This window comes from Macaca mulatta, chromosome 4 (assembly GCF_049350105.2).
Source record: "Macaca mulatta isolate MMU2019108-1 chromosome 4, T2T-MMU8v2.0, whole genome shotgun sequence".
NCBI classification, from domain to species: Eukaryota; Metazoa; Chordata; class Mammalia; order Primates; family Cercopithecidae; genus Macaca; species Macaca mulatta.
Window position 1 is genome coordinate 21,920,442 of NC_133409.1, and position 15,924 is coordinate 21,936,365.

General features: G+C 34.1%; 1 protein-coding gene across 1 annotated transcript in view; it reads left to right on the top strand.

The window, feature by feature from the left end:
• The window catches only part of RFX6 (regulatory factor X6), a 55,980-nt gene that overhangs the window by 16,859 nt on the left and 23,197 nt on the right, over positions 1-15,924 (top strand). Inside the window, exons 5-6 of the mRNA XM_001110999.5 lie at positions 738-815; positions 1,939-1,966. Coding sequence (XP_001110999.3) covers positions 738-815; positions 1,939-1,966 — 106 coding nt within the window. The remainder of the gene's footprint in view (positions 1-737; positions 816-1,938; positions 1,967-15,924) is intronic.

Here is a 15,924-nt window from a genome sequence, read left to right on the forward strand (position 1 = left end):
GCGTAATATGTCAAGAGTTTGTGGCTTAGGAGAATGAGCTATAATTTGAGAATCAGTGAGCTGCTATACTTGTATTGTGACTCATGATCCATTGGCATACTTATAACAAATTATCTATGGTACTGTTACTTTCCACATGTCATTTTCATTGATTTACAACATAGCCTTCTCCCCATTGTTGCACGAAAGTTTGAAGTGAAAATAGTGAATTGGACTTTTGAGTCCTCATGAGGAAAATAATGTGTAAAGGGTCACATGCTTCATACATATTCCCATGCATAAGATTGGTCTTCCCCACACATAATGTCATACTCTTTTTTCCATTCAATAGATATGGTAAAGAAAATCATAGCATTTTCTTGTCCAGTTGACTAAATTCATGCTGAATCACTCAATTTGTAAATACATACAGTACATATACTTAGAGCCAATGCCTACATTTATACATTCTTGGGATTTGGAACCTAATGTTTTGGGGGACGTAAAAGGATTGTCAGTAGGTAATTCTCCTATCCTTTTCAAACCTAGAGTCAGAAATAACAACAATAAGTAGGAGTAGTGGCTATCAAAGAGGGATATAGCACATTAAGATGCTACCTACCTGAAAAATGTCAGAAAAGAAAGGTCATCAGGGTTTGCAGTTCTTATTCATGGTTACTTCAGTTACACCTTAGTCTCTTTTTCCTCTTCAAAAATCTCCTTCATTAACACAGAGCTGGGTCCTGTCTTTGCTCTAGGTATCATTACTATGGGATTGGCATCAAAGAGAGCAGTGCATATTACCACTCCGTTTATTCTGGAAAAGGCTTGACAAGGTAGAGTTACACCATCTTCAAGACAAATTCTCTGTGTTTCTTTAAATATGCATGATACCTATTGAATAAAATGACTTCTTAATTTTCCTTATCAAAATGTTTCCATTTAAGCATCGGACCTTAATGTCCACTTTGTAAGGATGATTATATAATCTAGATTCCTGGGCAAATTATATAACTTGTCATAATTAGTGAGAAATTAATTGTGTACTAGGTGTTCCAGAGAGATGAAGAGGAGAAATCAAGTAAGCAGAACTGTTTTTAAATTAGTATTTACTAATAAAGCAAAGTCTATTTTCAGGTTGGATTCAATAAAATAAAGGCAGTAAATGTAAATATAATTTTTTTTCTGAGACAACCTGTTTTAAAGATCTATGGGCTTCACTAGCACCTTACCAAGATAGAAAGTTTATTGTAAGAATCTCTAATCACATATACTTTGACCATGATCTTACCTTACGAAGGTGAAACTACTGACCTGTTTGGGTTTCTATGAAAGGTAAAACATGAATGAAAATAAGCAGCACATTGCTCTAAGCCACTGTTAACTATCATGGGGATATTAGTAAGTGAGGTTACATCTAATGAAGCCAATGATAACACATCATTCGTTTTTTAAACTGAAACTCAGAATAACTAGATCTGTATCCGAGATTGCCTTGTGGTATAATTTACCAGTAACTGCTCTTAGCTCTTAAAAGAAGAAATTATTTTTAAAAGTAAAGTATCTTGTGGAAAAAAAATGTTTAGTCACTGAGTCATACTAAGATAAATTTAGATATTACAAGGAACATAAGGCTGCTTACTAGCCACCACCCCACTATAAAATGTAAATATAGTCTGGAACACACACACATGTTTAATAGCGAGTGTCCTTTACTTGTCTCAAATCTCACCTGACTTTTAAAAGTATTATTCATTTTACTTTTTTTCTAAAGAACTTATTTTGTTTTAGTAAGTTGAGAAAGCTGCTTGAGTTCTTTTAAAAAATCAAATTTCTCCAGCTTATTTCCCTAATCATGGTATGAAATTACTGCTTCTTTAGGTTGTCTACATATCACTGAATGCTATAGCTGTAATTTTGTTTGAACTGAAATAATGGAAAATGTTCTAATTATTTAAGGTTTTCTGGAAGCAAGCTAAAGAATGAGGTAAGAATTCTTTTCATCTCGATTTTACATCTGCTATAATATGTCTCACAAGCTGAGCAATACATGTTAATTATTCTCTTTGGCAAATGTAGAAATAAATGTTATTTATTAGGAATCCCTTGACAAAGGACTTCAGATACAGCTCAGTTAGATTTGTGACAACAAATGAATCTTTGCCTGGATCTACCAAACAACTTTCAGTTAACCTAGGAGAGATACATTTTTAATTATCTTTACCTAATATCAGATACTTACAAGACTGTAAAAAAAAAAAGACTATCATTTATCCAGAAAGTTTTCACTTAAATATAAACAAAAAGCTTAAGCTGAGGATATGGAAAGAATTGGTCTTTGGACTCTACCCATTTAGACAAAACATTTATTAGTTATCAAGGAGCCGAAATGCTATGCTACACTATGGTTTGTTTTACTACCTTGTGTACACACACATACACACACACACGCACACACACGTACACACGTGTATACAATCTTTCTCCCTAGGCTTCCTCTCCACCCCCTCCTTCAAGAACAGACTTTATCTAAATGAGTTAGACTACCATCAGGGACTGCATGGCTAATTAGACACATGATAAGGCCTTCATTATCCTCAAGTTAACTAATCATTAAGAAGAGATGCTGCCAAGCTAAGGGCACATGACCATGTGTTGTGTAGTAAATCTGGACCTGAGGTAAAGTGTAACTCCATTAGTTTGGTGAAATGATGCAAGCATATTTTAAGAAATAATATGAGGCCCCCAACCCACTAAATGGCCAATTTCTTTCCACCAGTGCTTTTAATACAGTTAATGGCTAATTACATAATAAAAATCCTCCAGATTGCTCTTTTTATCAATGAAATAATAGCTCTTTATTAGATAAACAATTGTGAAACTGCAAAAATATTGACTTAGAGATACACTTTGGTTGAGTAAAGTTTATGTCAATAGGGAATTTAAATAATTTCTCTCAGGTGTTCTTTCTACTAGTTTGATGAGGTTGGTGTTATTAGCAAGCCCTCATCTGATAAATGGCAAGCCTTGTTTCATGGAACAAAAGAAAAATATTTCTCAGGTCTACTTTTTCCTTCTTAGAAGAGGATGCTACAAATGCTGTTGTAGATTTTATTACTAAAATTAAAATAAAATATTCTGATTAAACTCTATAGCCTAACCATTTTCTGTGGATACCTGAAGGCAATAATAGTGTACCATTACTTTGATGATTATAGAAATTAACACAACTAAGAGCTTTCTAAAGGCTCAGAACTACTCTAAATATGTTTAAAATGATAATAAAATATTTTCATAACACAATTGAAATTTTTTAAAAATTATTTTCTTTGGGAGGCCGAGGTGGGTAGATCACTTGAGCCCAGGAGTTCAAGACCAGCCGGGCCAAAATAGTAAAATTCTGTCTCTACTAAAAATACAAAAAATTAGTTGGGCATGGTGGTACACGCCTGTAATCCCAGCTACTCAGGAGACTGAGGCAGCAGAATCGCTTGAGCCCAAGAGGTGGGGAGGTTGCAGTGAGCCATGATTGTGCCACTGTACTCTAGCCTAGGCAACAGTGTGAGACCCTGTCTCAAAAAAAAAATTGTATTTAGGGTGACCAACCATCATTGGTGTGCTCAGACACAAGATTTTCAGTGCAAATCTTCATATACATCAGTTCATTTGAACATTCATAACTGTGAGGTATGGTGTCAGCATATTTACAGCTAAGAAAAATGAGGCTGAGAGATGTATTTGCTTTTCTAAGAGGTCAGAAAAAGATCCTATTTTTTTTAAACCCATGGTGAAGATATTAATTAACAGATATATGATATTACAGGTACTAGGGGACAAAATGGTGAATGAAGAGATTTGGTCCTGCCCTTCCAGAGCTTTACAGTATAGCAGGAAAGTATATCTTGAACAAGTAATTATAAGAAATTCTAAAGGGTGTCATGGGAGTAACTAGGTTTAGGGAGTTAAGGACATTCTTCACAGGAAGTGATATTAAGGAAATAACTGAGAATATAGTGGTAGTTTGGAGGAGGAGTGGAGTAGGGGAAGAGGGAAGAAGAGTGGTTAAGACAGATGGAATAGCATAGTCCAGGGTTTCTCAGCCTCCATACTATGGAAATTGTGGTTCACATAATAATATTTATGGAATATATCAAGTATATTGTAGAATGCTTAGTAGTATCACAGCATCTCTGGCCTCTACCCATTACATTCCAGTAGCAGGCCCCCACCCCCTTGTCGTGACAACCAAAATGTCTCTGACATTGCCAAATGTCAACCACTGGCATATGTGAAGGCAAGCAGAGGTGCATCACATTGTAGAAAAAATAAAAAAAAATTATGCATACCATAGTATAGAATGAGGTAGAGAGTAAAATAATAGGTAGAGGCTGGATTGTGTGTAGTCTCATTAGGTTAAGAATTCTGTAATGGGAAGCCACTAAAGGAGAGTTACGCCATCAGACTTGTGTTTTACAAAACTCATTCTGACCATGACATGGAGAATACATTAGAAGAGTGTAAGGCAGGAATCCAGTAGATCCATTGGAGGCTATCTGGATAGTCTGTGTAAGAGAAGATCTGGACTAGAATAGTAACCCTAGGGATGGAGAGAAGTAACAGATTTTAGTTGGGAAATATTGAAGGAGAAGCAGGTAGAAAGAGTAAAAAGATAATGGGTTTAATTTGGGACTTGTCATATTTGATGTGTTTGTGAAACATTTAACACAAATTTTAAGTGGGCAGTTGGATATATGTGATTGGAAAAGAGGACTTCGAGATTTAGTTTGATGGTGATTGAAGCCATGGTAATGGATAAAAACACTTAGGGAAAAAAATGAATGAGAAGACAAGAGGTTACCAAAAAACAGTTGTGAAAAATGAGAGGAAGAGCGTCAGCGAGATAGTAGAGGAGAGTCTAGAGTGGTAAGAAAAGAAGGAGGAGAATACAGTGTCGCAGGAGTCAGGAGAAAAAAATGCTCCCTACGGAAAGGAATGCTCAGATGGTGCTGAAAAGTCATCAAGATAAGGAGTGGAAAGGATCCATGGAATTAGTTAAGTGGAGATAACTAATGATTTCAGGGAGAGCCTTTTCAGTGGTGAGCTGGGGTTTGGTTTGTGAAATGAGTGGGAAGTAGCATTGAATGTAGAACATTTAGTCAAGTTCAGGGTGATAACTGGAAAAGGACTTGGGATTTGGGATTTTTCTGGTTTTGTTTTTGAGACAGAGTCTCTCACTCTGTCACCCAGGCTGGTGTGCAGTGGCACAATCTTGACTCACCGCAGCCTTAACCTTCTGGGCTCAAGTGATCCTCCCACCTCAGCTTCCCAAGTAGCTGGGACTACAGGCACACACCACCACACCCAGCTAATTTTTTGGAATTTAGTTTTGAAAGATGATTAGACTAATGTCTAATGCTAATAAAACAGATACAGTAAAGAGTGAAGACTGAAAATATTAAAGAAAGGAAAGTTGAGAGCACAAGGTCACTGAGGAGGTCAGATTAGAGGAATTGGCACTAGAGAGGAGGAGCAGTGCTTCCATGAAAACTAGAAAGAGAAAGGGGAAGTTCGGATGCAAGCAGATTTGTAGATTTTTTTGGCAGAAAGTTGTGGTAGCTTCTGTTTGGTAGTTTTGCATTTCTCTCAGGAATGGTAGTGTAGGTCATGTGCTGTGGCAAAAGTCAGGGAAAGAAAGTAGGAGTTTGAGGAACTTAAAAGAAAGTCCTAGCTATTCTTAAGCAGGTTTCCTAGAGAGAATGTAGCCCTAATGCCCTAAGACACCCACTGAATATAAGGAATAAACTCTTTTATGCATGAGTGTTTAGAATGGTATTGATTAAGCACCATCCTTGAGAGAATTGACAAAATGGTTGTTCAAATCATTTTCTGTAGGACTTAATTTTCTCACAGATTTATTGAGATAGGTAGCAACAGTCTTTGTGGAAGACAAGAAAGGTAGAAGATTGTAAAATTCTGGTATGAGCCAGAAGAAATGCAAAATATTCAGGAGCAGTTATAATAAGAGAAGCACACCGCCTTTTTGGAAAAAAAAGTACAGGTGTAAAAGAAAACTACAAATGAAATGACATACCATGTGCCTGGATAGGAATGCTAGATTATAAATACTCCAATTCTTCCTAAATTAATTTAGACATTTTATATTCTAATGAAAATTTGAGTGGGTGATTAATTTTTGGAGATGAATATGGTTACGAGCTTAATCTAGAAGAATATACAGGAAGTAATAGTTAAGAGAAATGTAAACAAGAAGAGTGAAAAGGGAATTTGTCTGCCACATATCAAAATATTATGACATTATGAGACTGAGTCAACTGTAGATGGAACAAATCTGCAGCAGAGATAGGGTACCTGACAAAAGACCCTAGTATTTATAAGGTTTTAGCATATGACCAAGGAGAAATTACAACAAATGAAGAAAGAAAATATTTCTCCGTGTCCTTTTTGGAGAAAGGTGGAGTACTATATAAATAAAATTATTCAGGGGATAATGTTAGAAAAATTGACTATTTTGCAAAAATATTTCTATACCTCACAACTTAACAACTTATGTGAATTTCATATAAACAATTAAATATAAAAATAATACTTACGAGGAAATATATATATCTATCCCACGTCTGGAAGGAGTTATTCACTTTCTAAGTATAAAAGCAGTTTAAGAAATTTCATAGGAAAAAGAAAAACATAGAGTTGGAAACTTCTTCATATCAAAAGCATCATATACAAAATTTGAAGTCAAAGGAAAAACTGGGGGAAATACCTTCAACAAATACGACAATAAAATTATATCTGTAGTACATAAAAATCCTATAAAAATATGAAGAGCACAATAAGTAGTAGAAGATGTGAATAGATGATTCACAGGAGAAAGAAAAAGCTGATAAATGCATGAAGAAAGGATTACCAAATAAACAAAAATTAAGATAACATTTTACAATATGAAACTATCAAATATTTAAAAATTATTGTGAAGTTGGCGAAGGCAGAATGAGGTAACTCTTTCATATCTTGCTGAAGGCAGAATGAATTTTTGGAAAATGTTTGGAAGATCTTCACCAAGAGTCTTTAAAGTATTTATATCCTTTTCCTACTAATTCTACTTTTGTGTGGATTTTGTATCAATTTTTTTTTTTTTTTGAGATGGAGTCTCGCTCTGTCACCCAGGTTGGAGTACAGTGGCATGATCTCGGCTCATTACAACCTTTGTTTCCAGTGTTCAAGTGATTCTCCTACCTCAGCTTCCCGAGTAGCTGGGATTACAGGCGTGTGCTGCCACGCCTGGCTAATTTTTGTATTTTTAGTAGAGACGGGGTTTTGCCATGTTGGCCAGGTTGGACTCGAACTCCTGACCTCAGGTGATCTGCCCATCTTGGCCTTCCAAAGTGTTGGGATTACAGGCGTGAGCCACCACGCCTCCCAAAAATAGGAAATGAAGACAGAAAATTATGCACAAAATTTTTATTGATTACAGTGAAAAACTATATGTAACCTAAATGACTAATATCAAAGAAATGGTTACATAATTTATTGTACTTTTGTGTGGCTAAATATTATTTATTAAAAGCCTCTTTTAATGATATAGAGAAATGTTAATTATGAAAAACGGACACAAAAGCAAATATATGTAAAATATATAAAACATAACTGGATATTTATAAATTATATACAGTTGGTCCTTGGCTTAAAATGGTTTGACTTACAATTTTTTGACTTTGTGATGGTGTGAAAGGGATATGCATTCGGTAGAAAATGTACTTCAAGTACCCATACAACCATTCCGCTTCTCACTTTCAATATAGTATTTAATAAATTACATGAGTTATTTAACACTTCATTGTAAAATAAGCTTTGTGTTAGATGATTTTGCCCTACTGTAACCTAATGTAAATGTTCCAAGCACATTTAAGGTAGGCTAGGCTAAGTTATAATGTTCAGTAAGTTGGGTATATTAAATGCATTTTTGACTTACAATATTTTCCAATTGTAATGGTTTTATTGGGATGTAACCCCATTGTAAATTGAGAAGCACTGAATGACAGATAATTAATATCTATTACTATGTTGTAAAATATGGTAGCTGCTAGCCACATGTGACTATTAATTAAGTAAAGTAAAAAATTTAGTTTATCAGTCACATTAGCTACATTTCAAGTGCCTAAGAGTTATATGTGGCTAGTGGTTAGTGTATTGGACAGGAAAGATACAGAACATTTCCATCATAACAGAAAGCTGTACTGGACAGCACGGTTCTAGAATATGTATAGAATTCAAGTCAATATGAAAAGACAACCCAACAGAAATATAGCAAAGTATATGAAGAAGCAATTAATTCAGGGTAAACAAAGAATGACTAACAGTGCTAGTTGGCATTCTGGTTGACTAGTGTCCATAACATATGTTGAATACCACCCCTTGCCAATAAAAAAATGCTCAATCTAAATATTAATTAGGGAAATGAAAATTAAAACCCTAATGTGTGATTGTCTCACAAATACTACATTAACAACAATTAAAATGTCTAAAGACACACTGTTGACAGGAATATTGACCAAAGGAACTCTCATATAGAGTGGAAGGGACAATACCTAGTGAAGTTGAAGATTTACACACTTTATGACTGCATTCCTAAAGAAACCTTCACATTGTGCACAAGGAGGTGTGTATGAGGATGTTCACTGCGACATGGTTTATAATTGCAGAATACTCGAAAATAATCTAAATGTTCATTATGATATAATGGGAAATAAGTTTTTATACATTTATACAATGGAGTGCTATACTGCTTTGGGTATGAGCGAATGAATGATGGTTATAATAATCAAATTAGGGTCGTCTCAAAAACCTAAAGTTGAGTGAAAAAAACATATTGAAAGTACAAGGATACATACAGTATGGTACCAATTTTAAAGAACACTATAATATTAAGAACATTTACATACTAGGTAAATTTTTTAATGTTTGAGTAGAAATGATCTAAACCAAGCCCAGAACATTATTTCTTGTGGGGGAAGAAAGGAATGAGATTAGGCAAGGCTGCTTTAGTATTGGAAATGTCTCATGTCTTAATCAGGATGGTAAATGGGTATTTATTATTTTTTTCTCTGTATCTTTTAAAAAGTTTTAAATAGTTCAAAATATAAAAGCAAACAAAAACAACAACAGCAAAAAACAACAAAAACAAAATAAAAAACAGGAAAAAGATGTTAAGAGCAGTTACTACTCAGTATTAATAATTGTTATTGTTTTAAATTTTTTATTCATAAATGGAGTGGTTTAAATTTCAGAAATGTCTTAGAGATTGTCTCAGAATCTGTTAATTCACAGGAATGAAACAAATGAACAAAACTTAATTATAATATTTTCTTCCCATCAAAGAAAGCTTTTCTTTTCCTGTGAGTCTTCTAGTGTGGGCCAAATTTTTGCTTCAAGCAGCTACTGAAGTTGACATTATTTCTTAGGGAATGGGTCCATTGATTTCATACACTTCTACCAGGAAGTTTCCTTGATAGCCTGAGTTTTCTTCTCTTTAACATCAACCATTCACAGCCAGTTGAACAACCTTGTACCAAGATAAATATCAAATCCTCTCTCCTTGGTATATGCTTTTCAAATATTTGTAGACTGTTATCATACTCTCCTTTGTCATCACTTAGCCAAGCTGTGCAGCTTAAGTCCTTTAATCTTTCCTCATAAATCAGACCCTCTTGCATTCTAGTCATATTTGTTTCTTTTCTGTAGGGTCGTTCTTGTTTTCTTTTAGAAATACAATTCTTAATAGTTCACCCAAGAGTACCAAAATTATCAGTTGAGAAAAAAAAAAAAAAAAAAAAAACCCAGACCTCTGTAGCTGGCCTATGATCTGGCACCTCTTTTAGTACGATTGTAATAGCAAGCATATTAGTGAAATTAAAATGAGCGTATTTTACTATTTTAAAGATAATCACTCCTCCCTTTCTTTTTGTGTTACACTTACTGGATATTATTTGATTTATGCAATTTACATCATCTTTGTATCCAGTTGTTAACATATCCAAAACAAAATTAATTTTAAGGTTTTTTGGGGCCCTTTTGCCCCTTGTTGATGTTGCATATATTGCTAGCTTTGATTACACAAAACCATTATTTACCAATATGAGAGTTTTTAAAAGTATTAGAATTAAAGTTACGTACTTTATTTCTTAATATGTGTTTCTTTAGCATGCTAACATTTTTTATTGGGAAATGTATTATTCACAACAGCCATACTCACCCAAATACACAAACACATGCATAGAATCTTAAAAATAATCATAATTTGAAAACTCAAGCCCTTTCTCATAACTGAAAAGAGAGAAGTCCTCTGTGCACCCACTTCAATCACTTTTTCATTCCTACTTATCAGAAGTTACCACTCTCCAGAATATGGTGTTACTGTTTGTTTTTCTATAAAGTTTGCCACTTACAAATAGATCTCTCAACAACATATTGTTTATTATTTGCCCAGTTATATCCTACATAAAAAGAGGTTCCTTGTTTTCCCTGTGACTTTCTGCTTTCATTCAATGCTAGGTTTTGTGATTCTTTAATGCCAGTATATGAAGTTCTAATTTATTTGTACTCCTGTATAATATTCCATTGTAGGAAACTATCCCAATGCATTTATTCATTCCATTGTGGATGGGGCTTTTTTTTTTTTTGCCTGAAAAACAATGGTGACACAAGCAGTTCTCTAGGTACACATCTATAGGAGTGGAATTCCAGGTCCTAAGATATACTCATCTTTAACTTTACTAGTAAAGCTGAAATTATTTTCCAGAGTGGTTGTATCAACTCCTGTCTCTCCAGCTGTGTGTGATCATTACTTTTGTACCTATTCTTACGCTTAGTATTAAATGACATTTTAGTTTTTGCCAGTCTTGTAGGTGTAAAATCGTGTCTGTGTTTTTTATTTGGAAATTGTTTTTAACAACTGATGAACTAGAATGTATTTTTGGATTTTTATTGGCCAATTCTCTTCTGTGAAATGTTTGCTCAAATCATATCATTTTTTATTTTCAATTTTTAATCCTTAAGAGTTCTTTATATGTTCTGGATACTAATATCCTGTAAGTTATGTGTTGTAAATAACTTCTTCCTGTTAGTGACATGACTCAATACTCTATTGTATCTTTTGATGAAGATTTTTTTTTATTTTATGGTTAGTGCTTTTTATATCTTGTTTTTTAAAAAGTTATGTGTATTCCAAGATTATAATAATATTCTCTATAAACTTGAAAGCATAAAGTTGCTCTGAACATTTAAGTTATTTCATTTGTAATTGGTTTTTGTTCATATTTTTTATTGTGGTAAACTACATGTAAAATATACTATCTCAGCCATTTTTGAGTTTACAGTTTTGTGGTATTAAGTACATTGGTATCATTGTGTAACCATCACCACCAACCACCTTCAGAACTCTTTCATCTTGCAAGACTGAAACTCTCTACTCATTGAACAAAACTCCCATCTTCCCTCTACCATGTGCCTGGCCACTACCATTCTACTTTCTGTCTCTATGATTTCTACTACTCTAGAATCCTCTTTAAGTAGAATCATACAGTATTTGTCTTCTGGTGACTGACTTATTTCACTTACCATAATGTACTCAAGGTTCATCCATGTTGTAGCATATGTCAGAACATCATTCCCTTTTAAGGCTGAATGATATTCCATTGTATGTATATACAGTACCACATTTTGCTAATCCATTCATCTGTCGATGGACATGTGGCTTGCTTCCACGTTTAAGCTATACTGACTAATGCTGCTATGAATGTGGTTGTACAAATATCTCTTTGAGATCCTGCTATAATTTTTTTGGCTATATACCCAGAAGTAGAATTACTGGGTCATATAGTAATTCTATTTTTAATTTTGATTAAATTTTTTGATTAAATTTAATTATTAAAATTAAAATGTAATTTAATTAAAATTTTTAATTTAATTTTGCTATGTAAAACCAAACTGTTTTACATAGCAGCTGTACTAGATTACATTCTCACCAACAATGCACAAGGATTCCAATTTTTTCACATCCTTGACAACATTTGTTATTTTTGCTGTGTGTATTTATGTGTGTTTTTGTGTTTATAGTAGCCATCCCAGTGGGTGTGATGTGGTATCTCATTTAGGGTTTGATCTGCATTTCCCTAATAATGGTAACATTGAGCATATTTTAATGCATTTGCTAGTCATTCATATATCTTCTCTGGAGAAGTGTATATCAAGTCCTTTCCCCAGTATGAATCCTTTTGTTTACTTTTATGTTGTTAAGTTTTAGGAGTTCTCAATATATTCTGTATATTAATCCCTTATGAAACATGATTTGCAAATATTTTCTCTCATTCCATACATTGCCTTTCTATTCTGATCATAGTGTCATGTACAGTTACATGCATAACTTTTATGAACAAAAGTGTTTCTTTTTTTGGGGGGGGGGGCAGAGTCTCACTCTGTCACCAGGCTGGAGTGCAGTGGTATAGTCTCGGCTCACTACAACCTCTGCCTCCCAGGTTCAAGCGATTCTCCTGCCTCAGCCTCTCAAGTAGCTGGGACTACAGGTGCGTGCCACCATGCCCAGCTAATTTTTGTATTTTTAGTAGAGATGGGGTTTCATCATGTTGGCCAGAATGGTCTCGATCTCTTGACCTCATGATCTGTCCACCTCAGCCTCCCAAAGTGCTGGCATTATAGGCACGAGCCTTTTTTATGAAGTACAATTTGTCTATTTTTTGTTGTTGTCTGTGTTTTAGTGTCATATACAAAATTTTTTTTCCAAATCACATGTCATGAATCTTTTACTCTATGTTTCCTTCTAAAATTTTTATAGTTTTAGCTCCTACATTTAGATATTTGATTCATTTTTGGTTAATTTTTGTATATGGTGTTAGGTAAAGGTCTGACTTTATTCCTTTGAATGTGGACATCCAGTTTTCCCAGCACCCTGTGTTAATAGGACTGTTCTTTCCCCATTGAATGGTTTGGCACCCCTATCAAAAATTATTTTACCATATCTATGAGAGTTTGTTACTGGCCTCTCTATTCTATTCCATTGGTCTCTGTGTCTGTCTTCATGACAGTACCATATTGTTTTGATTACTGTAACTTTATAGTACGTTTTGAAATCAGGAAGTCTTCTCCGACTTTGCTCTTTGTTTTCAAGATTGTTTGGCTACCCAGGGTCCCTTGAGATTCCACAGATATTTTTAGGATGGATTTTTCTTTTTCTGAAAAAACTGTCACTAGAATTGCATTGAATCTATATCTCACTCTAGGCAGTATTGCTATCTTTTTTTTTTTTTTTTCTTTTGAGACGGAGTCTCGCTCTGTCGCCCAGGCTGGAGTGCAGTGGCCAGATCTCAGCTCACTGCAAGCTCCGCTTCCCGGGTTTACACCATTCTCCTGCCTCAGCCTCCCGAGTAGCTGGGACTACAGGCGCCCGCCACCTCGCCCGGCTAGTTTTTTGTATTTTTTTCAGTAGAGACGGGGTTTCACCATGTTGGCCAGGATGGTCTCGATCTCCTGACCTCGTGATCTGCCTGTCTTGGCCTCCCAAAGTGCTGGGATTACAGGCTTGAGCCACCGCACCCGGCCTAGTATTGCTATCTTAAATATTAATTCTTCTAATCCATGAGAATAGAATGTTTGTTTATTTATTTATGTCTTCTTTAATTTCTTTCAGCTCTTTTATGTAGTTTTTATTGTACAAGTCTTTCACTTCCTTGGTCAAATTAGTTTTAAAGTATTTTATTCTTTATGATGCTATTGTAGATGAAATTGTTTTCTTAATTTTCTTTTCAGGCTGTTCACTATTAGTGAATAGAAATGCAACTAGTTTTTGCATGCTGACTTTGAATCCTGCTACTTTGTTGAATCCATTTATTAGTTTTGTGTGTGTGTGTGTGTGTGTGTCATTTTTAGGGTTTTCTACATATAAAATTATATCATCTGTGAATAGAGATTTTTTACTTCTTCCTTTTCAATTTGGATGCCTTGTTTTTTTAATTTTAATTTTCTGTTTGCCTAACTACTCTAGCTAAGACTTCTAGTACCATGTTGAGTAGAAGTGATGAAAGCAGACTTGCTTTGTTCCTGATCTTAGAGGAAAAGCTTTTGGTTTTTCACCATTAAGTATGATGTTTTCTATAGACTTTTCATAAATAACTTTTATTATATTGAGGTGGTTTTTCTATATGGCTGGTTTGTTGAGTATTATTATCATGAAAGGATATGGAATTTTTTCAAATACTTTTTCTGTACCTAATGAGATTATCATTTTTTTATTCCATTAATGTGATGTAATACATTTATTGATTTTTATATATTGAACCATCCTTGCATTCCAGAAATAAATCTCACTTATTTATGGTGTATAATCCTATTAATATGCTGTGGAATTTGGATTACTAATATTTTGTGGAGAGTTTTTGCATCAAAGTTCATAAGGGATATTGGTCTGCAGTTTTCTTGCCTTCCAATATCTTTGTCAGACTTTGGTATCAGGGCAATATTGGCCTCACAGAGTAAGTTACAAAGTACTCCTTCCTCTTCAATTCCTGGGAAAACTTTGAGATGTATTGGTATTAGTTCCTCTTTAAATGTTTGGTGCAATTCACTGCTGAAGCCAACTCTGGAGCTTTTCTTTGAGTATGTTGGTTAATTACCACAAATTTGTAAAATTTCCAGTTTTTTTGCTATTATTTATTTCCAAGTTCATCCCATGTTGATTGAAGAAGATACATTGTATGACATCTATCTTTTCAAATTCACTAAGACTTAGTTTGTGGCCTAACATATGGTGTATCCTGGAAGATGTCCATGTGTCCTTGAAAAGAATGTGTATTCTGTTGTTGTTGGGTAGATTATTCTGTATACGTTTGTTCAATCTAGTTGGTTTATTGTGCCGCCACATCCTCTATATTCTTACTTAACTTCTGTCTGGTTGTTCTGTCCATTATTGAGAATGAGGTGTTAAAGTCTCCAACTATTATTGTAAAACAGTTCATTTCTCCCTTTAATTTTGTCAATTTTTATTCATATATTTTGATTATCTGTTATTGTCTGTTATCTGTACATACCTATTATTAGGTACATAAAGGGTTATGATTGTTAGACCTTTTTTGCTTTGTCAAAATTTTGTTAATATATAATATCCTTGTCTCTTGCACACCTTTTAAAATTTAGAGTCTATTTTGTCTAACTCCATTCTGCCAATATCTGTCCTCAATTGGAGAGATTGATTCATTTACATTTAACGTAATTACCATTAATCAACTCCTCATTATCCTCCATTACCCACTACACTTCCTAGCATCTTGTAATCACTATTCTATTTTCTAACTTCATGTGATCAAATTTTTTATCTCCCATATATGAGTGAGAACATGTGATATTTGTCTTTCTGTGCCTGGCTTATTTCACTTGCCACAGTATTTTCTAGTTTCATCCATGTTGTTGCAATTGACTTTTAAATTGATCTTGGATTCAGCAACTTTGCTAAAAAAAATTTTATTGTTAACCATAATTTTTGTGTAATTTGTTTTAGTTTTTCAGTGAAATCAGTTACATCAGCAGCAAATAATGCTAATATTGTCTCTTCCTTTTTGGTACTTAATCTGTCATTACTTTTTTGAGTTCATTATTATTCTAGCTATAAACTCTGGTATAGTGTTGAGTAAAAAAGGTGAGAGCAGGCAACTTTATCTTGTTTGTGATTTTCCAGAGAATTTTTATAGTATTTTGCCACTAAGTAAGACATTTGCTGTGGGCTTCTGATAGATAGTCTTTGTATAATAATTAAGTTTTCCTCTGTTTCTAGCACACACACACACACACGGGGAGGGGGGGAGAGAAAGAAAGAAAGAGAAAGAGAGAGAGAGGTTAATGAATGGTAGTGGATTTTAAACA